This window comes from Heterodontus francisci, chromosome 15, assembly GCF_036365525.1.
Source record: "Heterodontus francisci isolate sHetFra1 chromosome 15, sHetFra1.hap1, whole genome shotgun sequence".
Classification (NCBI taxonomy): domain Eukaryota; kingdom Metazoa; phylum Chordata; class Chondrichthyes; order Heterodontiformes; family Heterodontidae; genus Heterodontus; species Heterodontus francisci.
The window spans coordinates 26,261,626-26,274,722 of NC_090385.1; the positions used below are offsets into that span (position 1 = coordinate 26,261,626).

Sequence of the window (13,097 nt, forward strand, 5' to 3'; positions counted from 1 at the left end):
TTATTCTAGATCATCTCTCCATGTTCTTCACAGTGCTGTTGGGTGCCAAAAGGATAAGGTTTAGCAGTGATGTCTCCTACTTGTAGTTGAATAACCTGTGAATACTGTCCATAATTTTATTCCCTCTGCTCCTTTTCTCTCAGCACCAAATTGTCACAGTACAGTTCCACAAAATCCAGAATGTCCTGGATCTCAAAGTGACATTATTCATGCAGTAGCCTGAATAGCAAGTGCTGGCAAAAACCAAACCGGAGGAACAATGAGACCAAGCCAGATCATATCCCAAATGATCCATGCAACATGTACTTTGAGCAGGAATCCTGGATGATTTTCCCTTCAACTCAGGGAATGAGAATAATTCTATTGCTCCACTCACCATGACCATCGATCTCAGCAGACAGAAAGTTGAGTATACCTTCCTGGTCAGTCTGGTTCTCTCGAGTATTCAAACTTACTCTTTAGGCTCACATGGAGAACGGCCACCATGGCAAGTATGAAAAGTATCCAAAAACTGAGGGAAAGAATCAAGCCTTCAGAAGGAAGGGATAGGGAGCAAGTTGGTGTTTTTTTTTTTAAACAAAAGAGAAAAACTTCCTGTTCCAGTAATTGCCAGATTTCTTAAAATCATGAGCAATAAAAGTATCCTGGGTCAAACAACAGCTCAAACTCCTCACACTGCCTCAATGACTGGCTAATTATGGCCAGGGCATACAAGTGTATGAAACCAAGCAACTGGTCAATATATCCGACCTCATCTGGCAAGACACATGAACAAGGGCTTTTGGAAAATACCAAACTGACTGACTTTCTGTAGGTATTTCACCACTTTGATCTGAACTACCACAGATGCCCCTCTGGCCCACCTTTCAATTATCACTCCACCATACATCCACCAATACATCTATGACGTTCAGTTGTGTGTGGAATACCCAGGAAAATTATAATGGCTGGCACTGGCAGAGTCTTGGCCAGATCCAGGTAGGTCCACAGCAAGCACAAGAACAGCTGTAGCCAGAAAATTGTTCACCTGCAAAGGGTGCCAAATGCATTACCATCATGCAGATACTATAGATGGTGAATGCAAACAGTGCCAATGTTTAATATCTCAGTGAAAGCCGGAGGCTTTACTTTCCTCTAGCACAATGTTGTCCAATAGAAATTGGTGACTTGAAACAAGTGTGGCTATGGTGACACCACATTAGCCATGTGCACTCATTTTAATAAAAACCTTTTATATACTCAGTCCAGGCAAATATCCTTTACATGTATATATTCACATAAACATTTACCATTCAGAACCAAGGTAGTCAAAAAAACGTGCACACTGCTTTTCATCTTTACCATTTAGTAAAAAAGGTAACGTAATTGGCAATACCAAAAGGCAATTTTTTAAAAAAACTTTCCATTTCCCTCTTACAGTTCATGCAGGACCACACCCTACAGCAGACAACATGCTTCCATGTCCCTTCCAATACTGGTCTTCAGCTAAACTCCAGGAGACATGTAGCAGCAGTGTGGCCATAACTATCCCAATATGGAAGCACCACTTCACAGCAGTGCAGCTGAGCTTGGGAGCTCACTAGAACAGATGATGTTAATCCAGTTGCCCACCACTATAATGACACCACACTGCCTTATGCACTACGCTCTTAAAATACTAACCTTCTCGAACGGGATGATCCCGAAGACTTCGATTTTTGACTGGAGGCCTTTAAACAAAAAGGAACAACTAAATTTAGGCTTACAAATGCTTAGCTGCAAAATAATTAATATGAACCAATGTGGATTTAAAAAATTAAATCTGTTGGATCATCCAGGTTTTTAAAAAGTTAAGCCTGCTTCTTAGAAGTCAGTATGGATCAATGATAGCTAAAACATTTTTCTGCTAGAACACTATTCTACAAGACGACATTCTGAAATATTCTCGTTCCTTATCTTGGCTAGAATTAATGTATTTTACAAAGTCCAACCTAAATATTAAATATTATTGTTCTTAAACTCCCTTCTAATGAGGACAATTTTTCTTACAGTCCAATAATTAAGTGCACCAACCAAGTAAAGCCATCAATAGAAGAGATCAACTATTCTGCCTGGCAAAAGATGAACCTAGGATTCCTGGACATATATACAAGTGGGTCACACAAAGAATTGGAAAGGTCTCAAATTTTGATATGTAGTGTGATAGTTCATTACAGCTGGTGAGGATGGCTCAGTATGCTGCGTTGCGACTCTCAAGGAACACAGCTTCAGGACTCAAGACTGGGAACAGAGGGAAGAATCCTTTTAGAATTCAATTAAGATTACAGTGTTACCAAGGTTTCTATTACAAAGGATAGAAACTTGTAACAAAAGCAAAAGGCACGATTCTGTATTCAACATGGTAAATTCTTGAACAAATGCTCTAGGTCATGTTCTGGCATCCTCCTTTTCTCTACAATGATTCAATTCCTCTAGTTTTTCTTCCAAATAAGGCCATTTAAACTTGAAGTTGTCAATTTATTTTCTCAACCATAAAGTCCTACAGGGAAGTGGCAGAAGTACAAATATAAAAGATTTTAGTATAAAAGGACTGTTCAAGGACTGTCAATAATTATGACAATTTCTGATACTGGAAACAGACATGGAGAAATGTTACAATGCTACAGGCTACTTCTGGCTGCACTATTCCACTGCAAAAAGCATCTAGAAGCCGCGCCCCCCTCCCCCACCCAATGCAAAAACCAAGAGTGCAGACCAAATCAGCCAGGAAGTCTGTGCCAGTTACTGCTTAGAACAGGCAATGAATGGATGCCTATTTGCTACCTCTGGTATTAGTAATAAAGCAGATGTCTCCATCCTCCAAAATAAAGAGTCCAGTTTTAACTTCAAAGTTGAATACATTTATTCACAGATAACAGATAGAAATTTCAAATGTTCATTGAGAAATCTGCAGCGATTGTAATGGGTTTACATGATTTATATTTAATTGCTAATAATATAGCTACTGGCAACTCCAATTAGCTGCCAAAGTCACACCATATATAACAACGGTTACATTTAAGCTGCATCTTGAACATGTGCACTGGAATGACTCTCCCAAAATAGTATCCTTTTACTTGAGTGGCACGGAGGAATGCAGAAAAAATGCTATTCCCTACTTGGAACATTTCAAATTTAATATCTTTATCCTTATAGTCAGACAAAGCTCCTTTTGTTAAAAGTATAGACAGGTAGTTGGTTCAATGTGGTTTGCTGACATTTCAGATTCTTTAAAGAGCATTTGCCTTGCTGGGTGTTTTCCCTTCACCAGGTGGGGTGGAAGGCAGTTTCAAAAGATTAACCAAATACTACAGCAGCATGTGTTTAATGAACATTTCTAGATGAATCTCAATCTCTGCCATAAAGAAATGATTCTACAAAGCAGTAAAACCCTGTATTCTATCCTAAACAGAAAGCGTAGGAAAGAAAAATTGATTTACTCCTCCACTATTTATGGATGAGACCCTGATCAAATCAATTTGTCCACTTATATCTTCAAACCCCAAACAAAGCCAGTCTACTATATAAGCTACCTTCATAGTTTACATCCTTGCCTTTCCTGCTAGGAAGTACAGACCTCTTCCCTCCACTCTGGGAACAGACTTTTAATGAAAATGAAAGCACAAGATTGTTTGCTACCTTTAGGAGGCAAAAATAAAAATGAAGTTGGAAAACATCAATAATGTAGATGGGTCAACTAAATGAGCCATGACAATATATGCCTTAATGTTTCCAGTCTTATTCCCACAGATGTGGGCAGGTGAGAGTGCACAAAAGTGGAAAAATCAATTAAAAATAAATGGCACCCACAGAAATTAAATTTAAAAAATCATTCACAGGATTAGCCTGGAAAGAAAATCATGCCCATAATGGAATTAAGAACTAAAAGGGGAACACTATTTCAAATCCATGAGAGGCCATACAAGGGAGTATTAGCATGATGCCAACAGGTGACACAAAACTTTTTAAAATCTCCAAAAAGGACCATGGATACAGAAAAGAAACAAATGAAAAATAGTTCAATTTACATCTACAGGAATGCAAAATCACACTGAATATAATGAGGTACCACATTTCATACTAGCATTCCTTTGGATTCAGGATTGTAGATTTAAGTTTTGAAGATGAGCAATCAATACAATGACAAAAGCAAATTAATATTGCATGATTGACTATGTCCAAAAAAAATTCCAGGCAAGTAGTTTGAAAATATTGTAACTGCAACTTAAATCCAGTACTCAAACTAGAAGCCAATAGTTCTGCTCAATTAAGTTTTAAATGCATTTCTTTAGCAGAGCAAGACTGGAACAAACCTCTTTATGCGCCATATGTGTTGAAGTAGAAATTACAGTTCTGCTCCCTTTACCTGGAAAAAAAACAAAAGTAATTTGCATTCAACTGGAAGGTTTATAAAACCAACTCATCTTTTGCGAAACTAACACATCTTTTAGGAGATGCATTATTTGCTAAATAAGTTTTAGAACTCTCAAATTTAAAAAATTTAATTCTTTCGGAAGATTTGAATGTCAACTATAGTAACTGATTCCAGGGTGTTAACTTGTAGGTTTAATATTAACGATTTAGCGTATTTCACTTTTTTAAAATCACTTGTCTTACACCATGCCTCGTGCTTAAAGGATGCATTAATAAAATTCCCACTTAAACTTACTTCTCTCTGTTGCATTTTATCTTCAAAAATATGTACGAAATAGGAGAGGGAAGGTAGGATGGAATGCATAAAGTTCTGGCCCAATTATTAATTTGAATACCTGTATGGTGTTAGAGATAAAGTCCATTTTATACATCTGAAATGATAGTCTCAAGTATATACACAAATCATACTATTCTGTCTGTTGAGTTGTTAAAAACATTATCTAAACAATTATTTATACTAATGTTTGCTTATGCATAGGTTGGCAATGTAGTGGAAACACACTGTTAAACCCACCAGAAATAAAACCCTTTGGTGCAACCTGAAGAGCATTGACTGCTTTTTGCCTCAGCTCCACCATCCTCCACTTCTCTCCTGATCCCTCCAAAAATCACATACAAAAGGTACATGTCCCCTTTTTATCAGATGGTGTTTGGCACGACAAAAGATCAGGGATGGGGTAACAGCCCGACATCCCATTCCCCAATTCACTTCTCAGCCAAATTGTGGGATGCCACCAGCTCAAACATGCTTAACTGGCAAATACAAGGAATGCTGAAGTAGTAACCAATTGGATAAAGGGGGAATGTAGAAGATGTAGCATTTAATGATTTTCAGAAGGCGTTTAATAAGGTGTTCCACAAGGCCTCGTCACAAAACCGCAGACATTTGATGTAAAAGGAAACGCAGTGTCGGCTTCCTGCGATGTAAGATTGTGGTTCTAGGCAATGGAAATTCCAGAAAAATCAAGATCAAAAGCAGGAACAGCTGGGACTGAAGAAAACACTCAAGTTCCCAAAGCACTTAGTCAGTCATAAGGGCATAGAAGGCAGCCATTCAGCCGATCAAGTCCATGTCAGCTTTCTGTAGATCAAATCGATCAGTTGCATTCCCCTGCTCTATCCCCTTGGCCCTGCAAGTTTACTTCCCTCAAGTGCCCACGCAATTTCCTTCAGAAATTATTTATCATCTCCGCTTCCACCACCCCCGTAGGCAGCAAGTTCCAGGTCATTACCACTCGCTGCAGAAAAGGTTCTTCCTCAGATTCCACCCCCCTGCATCGCTTGCCCACAACCTTCAACCTGTGTCCCCTAGCCCTTGTACCATCAGCTAATGGGAACAACTTTTGTCTTATCTTATCTAAATCGGTCATAATCTTGTACACCTCTATCAAATCTTCCCTCAATCTTCTTTGCTCCAAGGAAAACAACCCTCACTTCTCCAAACTAACCTTGCAGCTAAAATCCCTCATCCCTGGAATCTTCCTAGTAAATCTCCTCTGCATCCACTCAAGGACACTCACATCCTTCCTAAATTGAGACCACCGGAACTGGACACACTACTCTAGTCATGGCCTAACCAGAGTTTTATAAAGCTTCAGCATAACTTTGCCGTTTTTGTACTCAATACCTCTACTTATGAAGCCTATGATCCTATTTGCTTTGCTAATTACTCTCTCAATATGTCCTGCCACCTTCCAAGAGCTTGGACATGAACCCCTGGTCCCCATCCACTCTTTAGAACGGTGCCATTTAGTCCATACTGCCTCTCCCTATCCCTTCCGCCAAAATGCATCATCTCACACTTATTATTAAATTCCATTTGCCACTTGTCTGCCAATTTGCTGGCCTCTATCCTGTTGCAGTCGAATGATATAATCTTCACTGTCTACCACACCTCCAGGTTTGGCATCAGCAAATTTTGAAATTTTAATCTACATTCCAATATCCAAGTCATTTATATACAAAGGAAGCAGTGACCCTAGCACCGACTCTTGTTTAGTTTAGTTGAGATACAGCACTGAAACTGGCCCTTCGGCCCACCGAGTCTGTGCCGACCATCAACCACCCATTTATACTAATCCTACACTAATTCCATATTCCTACCACATCCCCACCTGTCCCTATATTTCCCTACCACCTACCTATACTAGGGGCAATTGCTAATGACCAATTAACCTATCAACCTGCAAGTCTTTGGCATGTGGGAGGAAACCGGAGCACCCGGAGGAAACCCACGCGGACACAGGGAGAACTTGCAAACTCCGCACAGGCAGTATCCAGAATCGAACCCGGGCCCCTGGAGCTGTGAGGCTGCAGTGCTAACCACTGCGCCACTGTGCCGCGTGGTATTGTGCAATAAGGTGGGATTGATTAATGATCTCATAGTTAAGGATCCTCTAGGGAACAGTGATCATAGCATTCTAGAATTTCAAATTCAGTCTGAGGGTGAGAAACTGGAGTCCCACACTAGCGTTCTGGAGTTAAACAAAGGTAATTACATAGGCATAAGGACAGAATTGGACCTAGTGGACTGGGCAGGAAGACTGAAAGGTAGGACAATTGATGAGCAGTGGCAGATGTTTAAGGAGATACTCAATTCCTCCCAACTAAAACATATTCCACAGAGGAAGAAAGATTTTAAGAGGGAGAAAAAAACATCCATGGCTAAGTAAGGAAGTTAAGGATAACAAAGACAAAAATGACAGCATACCATATTGCAAAGGCCAGTGGCAGGCTCGAAGATTGGGAAACTTTTAAAGATCAACAAAGGGTTACTAAAAAAGTAATAAAAAGAGCCACGGTAAATTATGAAAGGAAACTAGTGCAAAATATAAGAACGGACAGCAAAAGCTTCAATAAGTATATAAAAGGGAAGAGAGTAGCTAAAGTGAATGTTGGTCCTTTGGAGGATAAGACAGGGGAGTTAATAGAGGGGAACACAAATGGCAGAGACAATAAATCAGTATTTTGCCTCAGTTTTCATGGTGGAAGACACTTGTACCATGCCAATAGTAACAGGAAATGCAAAGGTTATAAAAAGGGAGGAACTTAGAACAATTATCATCACTAGGGAAAAAGTACTGAGCAAAGTATTGGGATTGAAGGCAGACAAGTCCCCAGGATCTGATGACCTACATCCTAGGGTCTTAAAGGAAGTGGCAGTGGAGATAGTGGATCCATTGGTTATAATATTCCAAAATTCCCTGGACACAGGAAAGGTTCCAGTGGATTGGAAATTAGCTAATATAACTCCCTTATTCAAAAAGGGAGGGAGGCAGAAAGTAGGAAATTAATAGACCTGTTAGTTTAACATCTGCCGTTGGGAAATTGTTAGAATCAATTATTAAAGGAAGTAATAACAAGACATGCAGAAAATCAAAATGCAATCCATCAGAGTCAACATGGTTTTATGAAAGGTAAACAGTGTTTGATTAATTTGCTAGAGATCTTTGAAGCTGTAACAAGCAAAGTGGATAATGAGGATCCTGGAGATGTGGGACTTCCAGAAAGCATTTGATAAGGTACCGCACAAAATGTTAATACACAAGGTAAGATCACATGGGATTAGCAGCAATTTATTAGCTTGGATAGAGGATTGGCTAACCAATAGAAAAGAGAGTCGGGATAAATGGGTCTTTTTCTGGCTGGCCAAATGTAACTAGTGGGGTGCCACAGGGTTCGGTCTTCAGGCCCCAACTATTTACAATCTGTATTAATGACTTGGATGCAGGGATAGATGGTCCTAAAGCCAAATTTGCAGATGACACTAAAATAGGTGGGATAATAAGTTGCAAGAAATAAGAAATTTACAAATGGATATCTATAGGTTAGGCGAATGGGCCAAAATTTGGCAGATGGAGTTTAATGTCGATAAGTGTGAGGTTATCCATTTTGGTTGGAAGAATAGAAAGGCAAATAATCTAAATGGAGCGAAACTTCAGAGTGCTTCGGTGCAGAGGGATCTGGATGTCCTCTTGCATGATTCACTGAAAACTAGTATGCAGGTAATAAAAGGAAGGCAAATGGAATTTTGACAATTATTGCAAAAGGAATAGAGTATAAAAGCAGGGAAGTGTTGCTGCAACTGTACAAGGCATTAGTGAGACTGCACCTGGAGTATTGCGTACAGTCCCCTTACTTGAGGAGGGATGTAGTTGCACTGGAGGCAGTTCAGAGGAGGTTCACTAGATTGATTCCAGAGATGAGGATTTTGTCTTATGAAGAGAGATTGAGCAGTTTAGGCTTTTACTCTCGAGTTGAGAAGAATTTTTTTTTTTTCTTTGGCCTCCTTGTCTCGAGAGACAATGGGTAAGCGCCTGGAGGTGGTCAGTGGTTTGTGAAGCAGCGCCTGGAGTGGCTATAAAGGCCAATTCTAGAGTGACAGACTCTTCCACAGGTGCTGCAGATAAAATTGGTTGTCAGGGCTGTTACACAGTTGGCTCTCTCCTTGCGCTTCTGTCTTTTTTCCTGCCAACTGCTAAGTCTCTTCGACGCGCCACGCTTTAGCCCCACCTTTATGGTTGCCCGCCAGCTCTGGCGATCACTGGCAACTGACTCCCACTATGATCAATGTCACAGGACTTCATGTCGCGTTTGCAGACGTCTTTAAAGCGGAGACATGGACAGCCGGTGGGTCTGGTACCAGTGACGAGCTCGCTGTATAATGTGTCCTTGGGGATCCTGCCATCTTCCATGCGGCTCACATGGCCAAGCCATCTCAGGCGCTGCTGGCGTAGTAGGGTGTATATGCTGGGGATGCTGCCCACCTCGAGGACTTCTGTGTTGGAGATACGGTCCTGCCACCTGATGCCAAGGATTCTCCGCAGGCAGCAAAGATGGAATGAATTGAGACGTCGCTCTTGGCTGACGTACGTTGTCCAGGTCTTGCTGCCGTAGAGCAAGGTACTGAGGACACAGGCTTGATACACTTGGACCTTTGTGTTCAGTGTCAGTGCGCCATTTTCCCACACTCTCTTGGCCAGTCTGGATATAGCAGTGGATGCCTTTCCCATGCGCTTGTTGATTTCTGCATCTAGAGACAGGTTACTGGTGATAGTTGAACCTAGGTAGGTGAACTCTTGAACCACTTCCAGAGTGTGGTCGCCGATATTGATGGATGGGACATTTCTGACGTCCTGTCCCATGATGTTCGTTTTCTTGAGGCTGATGGTTAGGCCAAATTCGTTGCAGGCAGCCGCAAACCTGTCGATGAGGCTCTGCAGACATTCTTCAGTGTGAGATGTTAATGCAGCATTAGCAAAGAGGAGTTCCCTAATGAGGACTTTCCGTACTTTGGTCTTCGCTTTTAGATGGGCAAGGTTGAACAACCTGCCACCTGATCTTGTGTGGAGGAAAATTCCTTCTTCTGAAGACTTGAACGCATGCAAGAGCACCGGGGAGAAGATCCCAAACAGTGTAGGTGCGAGAACACAGCTCTGTTTCACGCCACTCAGGATTGGAAAGGGGTCTGATGAGGCGCCGTTATGCTGAATTGTGCCTTTCATATGGTCATGGAATGAGGTGATGATACTTAGTAGCTTTGGTAGGCATCCAATCTTTTCTAGTAGTTCTGAAGAGATCACCTCTGCTGACGAGGTCAAAGGCTTTGGTGAGATCAATGAAAGCAACGTAGAGGGGCATCTGTTGTTCACGGCATTTCTCCTGTAGCTGGTGAAGGGAGAACGGCATGTCAATGGTGGATTTCTCTGCTTGAAAGCCACACTGTGCCTCAGGATAGACACGCTCAGCCAGCTTCTACAGCCTGTTTAAGGTGACACGAGCGAAGACTTTCTCCACTATGCTGAGCAGGGAGAATCCACGGTAGTTGTTGCAGTCACCCTTGTTTTTATAGAGGGTGATGATATTGGCATCGCGCATGTCCTGTGGTACTGCACCCTCGTCCCAGCACAGGCAAAGCAGTTCGTGCAGTGCTGAAAGTATAGCAGGCTTGGCCCTCTTAATTTCAGGGGTAATGCTGTCCTTCCCAGGGGCTTTTCCACAGGCTAGAGAATCAACGGCATCACTGAGTTCCGATTTTGTTGGCTGTACATCCAGCTCATCCATGACTGGCAGAGACAGGGCTGCATCGAGGGCAGTCTCAGTGACAACATTCTCCCTGCAGTACAGTTCTAGGTAGTGTTACACCCAGTGGCCCATTTGCTTGCATTGGTCAGTGATTGTGTCCCCTGATTTAGATTTGAGGGGGGGCAATCTTCTTGATGGTTGGCCCAAAAGCTCTCTTAATGCCATCATACATTCCTCTGATATTTCTCCTGTTCTTCTTTGAAATAATGTCATAGGATCTTTTGCATTCACATACAAGAACATATGAGGCCTCAGTTTAATGGCCTGGATTTTGCTCTACTAGATGGCGGCATCCAGGGCGGTGGTCGCGTAAGGCTGGGAGAGGAATTCACCGCAGAGAGATGGCGAACGGCTGGCAATCTGGGAATGGAATGCTGATGACGACCCTGCCAGTGGTGGCCAAGCATGGCCAACTGGACATGAAGGCCACTTGGCTGTGTTCGGGGAGCCCGTCCACGGTGGCGATCAGGGGGAAGAGCGGCCACATGGTCCCGGCAGCGACTCCCGCTCACTCGGCGACTCCGCGCTGTTTCCACACAAACCTTCCGCACAACTCCGGCTCCCGGATCCCGATCCCAGTAGTAGTACACCATTGTAAAAGGGACAATGGTGGGAGCTGATGCAATGTTTTATTACCTGCACCCCCTCCCCCGCTCCCAGCTAACCCCCCTCGCAGCCCCTTTCCCCCACCCCCCTCACACCCCCTTCCCAGCTCCCCCCTCACACCCCCTTCCCACCGCACTCCTCCTCCTCGCACCCCACCCCCCTCCCGCACCTCCTCCTCCCCACCGGCATCCACCTACCCGTGTAGGGGCCCCAACAACCCCACTGCCTTGTGGGCATCTCGGGAGAGACCAAAACTAAGGGAGTAAACCCCAACAAAAAATCTGGAGCGGAACCCCGAAGGTGGTCATGTGTCACCTTTGGCATGTTTCCAGCAGTTCCTGCAGCCATACTGGTGCCAAATGTCATGCTCTGCACTCCTTTGGACCCCACCAGGAAGGCCGAGAGGGGGGTTTTGACGCTTGGGCAACACACAAGCGCCATGGAGAGGTCATTCCATAGTCGCCTCACAGCGACCAAATCAACACGGAAGGCAGCAGTTATGGGTTATAAGTCCAGCTCAATTGGCGTAGAGATTGGGCGCCACGGGTTGCCTTTGTCGGTGGGAAAGGCAATCGCATCTCACTGGGCAGCTACCGCCCGCCTCAAACCGGGCAGCCCCCAGTCAGTAAGGTTCTGTCCTGCCACAGTCCACCAACTTCAATGGGTGCTTGGAGCTCAGGGTCATTGCCCGACAAGCGGACTGTAACACCGCACCAAACAGCACGACCAAAAAAGGAAAGAAGGTACCAGCCCTTCGTTTTGCAAGCTGGAACGTCAGAACTATGTGTCCTGACCTGTCGGAAGACCTTACACAAATCATCGATTCTCGGAAGACCGCCATCATCAACAACGAGCTCAGTAGACTCAATGTGGACATTGCAGCACTTCAGGAGACACGCCTCCCTGCGAGCAGATCTCTAACAGAGCAAGACTACACCTTCTTCTGGCAGGGTAGGGATCCTGAAGAACCAAGACAGCACGGAGTGGGCTTCGCCATCAGAAACTCTTTGCTCAGCACGATAGAGCCACCCTCAAATGGCTCGGAACGCATACTGTCCATCCGACTGTTCGCCTATGGTCTAGGACACCTACTCAGCATCTATGCTCCAACACTCTGCTCCCCACCTGAAGCTAAAGACCAGTTCTACAAGGAACTCCATAATATCATTAGTAGCATCCCCAACACCGAACACCTATTCCTACTGGGGGACTTTAATGCCAGGGTTGGGGCCGACCATGACTCATGGCCCTCCTGCCTTGGGCACTTTGGCATTGAAAGGATGAATGAGAATGGACAGAGACTGCTTGAGTTGTGTACCTATCATAACCTCTGCATCACCACCTCGTTCTTTCACACTAAACCCTGTCAGCAGGTTTCTTGGAGGCACCCAAGATCACGTCGTTGGCACCAGCTGGACCTCATCGTCACAAGGCGAGCCTCTTTAAACAGCGTTCAAATCACACGCAGCTTCCACAGTGCGGACTGCGACACCGACCACTCCCTGGTGTGCAGCAAGGTTAGCCTCAAATCAAAGAAGCTGCATCACTCCAAGCAGAAGGGCCTCCCGCGCATCAACACTAACAGAATTTCTCATCCACAGCTGTTACGCAAGTTTCTAAATTCACTTGAAAAAGCCCTCCAAAACACTCTCTCAGGGGATGCAGGGACCAAGTGGGCCCACATCAGAGACGCCATCTATGACTCAGCAATGACCACCTATGGCAATCGTGTGAAGCGGAATGCAGACTGGTTTCAATCTCACATTGAACAGCTGGAACCTGTCATAGCCGCTAAGCGCATCGCACTGCTGAACTACAAGAAAGCCCCCAGCGAGTTAACATCCGTAGCACTTAAAGCTGCGAGAAGCGCGGCACAAAGCCAGGCGCTGCGCAAATGACTACTGGCAACACCTATGCTGTCAGCTGGCCTCTGACAGGAAATATCAGAGGAATGT

At 43.9% G+C, this 13,097-nt stretch overlaps 1 protein-coding gene across 5 annotated transcripts in view; it reads right to left on the reverse strand.

Moving 5' to 3' along the window:
- The window catches only part of atrx (ATRX chromatin remodeler), a 257,156-nt gene that overhangs the window by 200,983 nt on the left and 43,076 nt on the right, over nt 1–13,097 (reverse strand). For 3 of the 5 annotated variants that reach the window (XM_068047282.1, XM_068047281.1, XM_068047280.1), the window contains exons 3-4: nt 4,332–4,384; nt 1,663–1,709 (exon numbers count right to left, since the gene is read on the reverse strand). The exons of 1 other annotated variant lie outside the window; for it this stretch is intronic. In XM_068047282.1, the coding sequence (XP_067903383.1) occupies nt 1,663–1,709; nt 4,332–4,346 (62 nt within the window). In that variant the 5' untranslated portion in view covers nt 4,347–4,384. Of the gene's footprint in view, nt 1–1,662; nt 1,710–4,331; nt 4,385–13,097 lie in introns of those variants that run through there. One more of the 5 variants, XM_068047284.1, reaches the window with a different exon arrangement.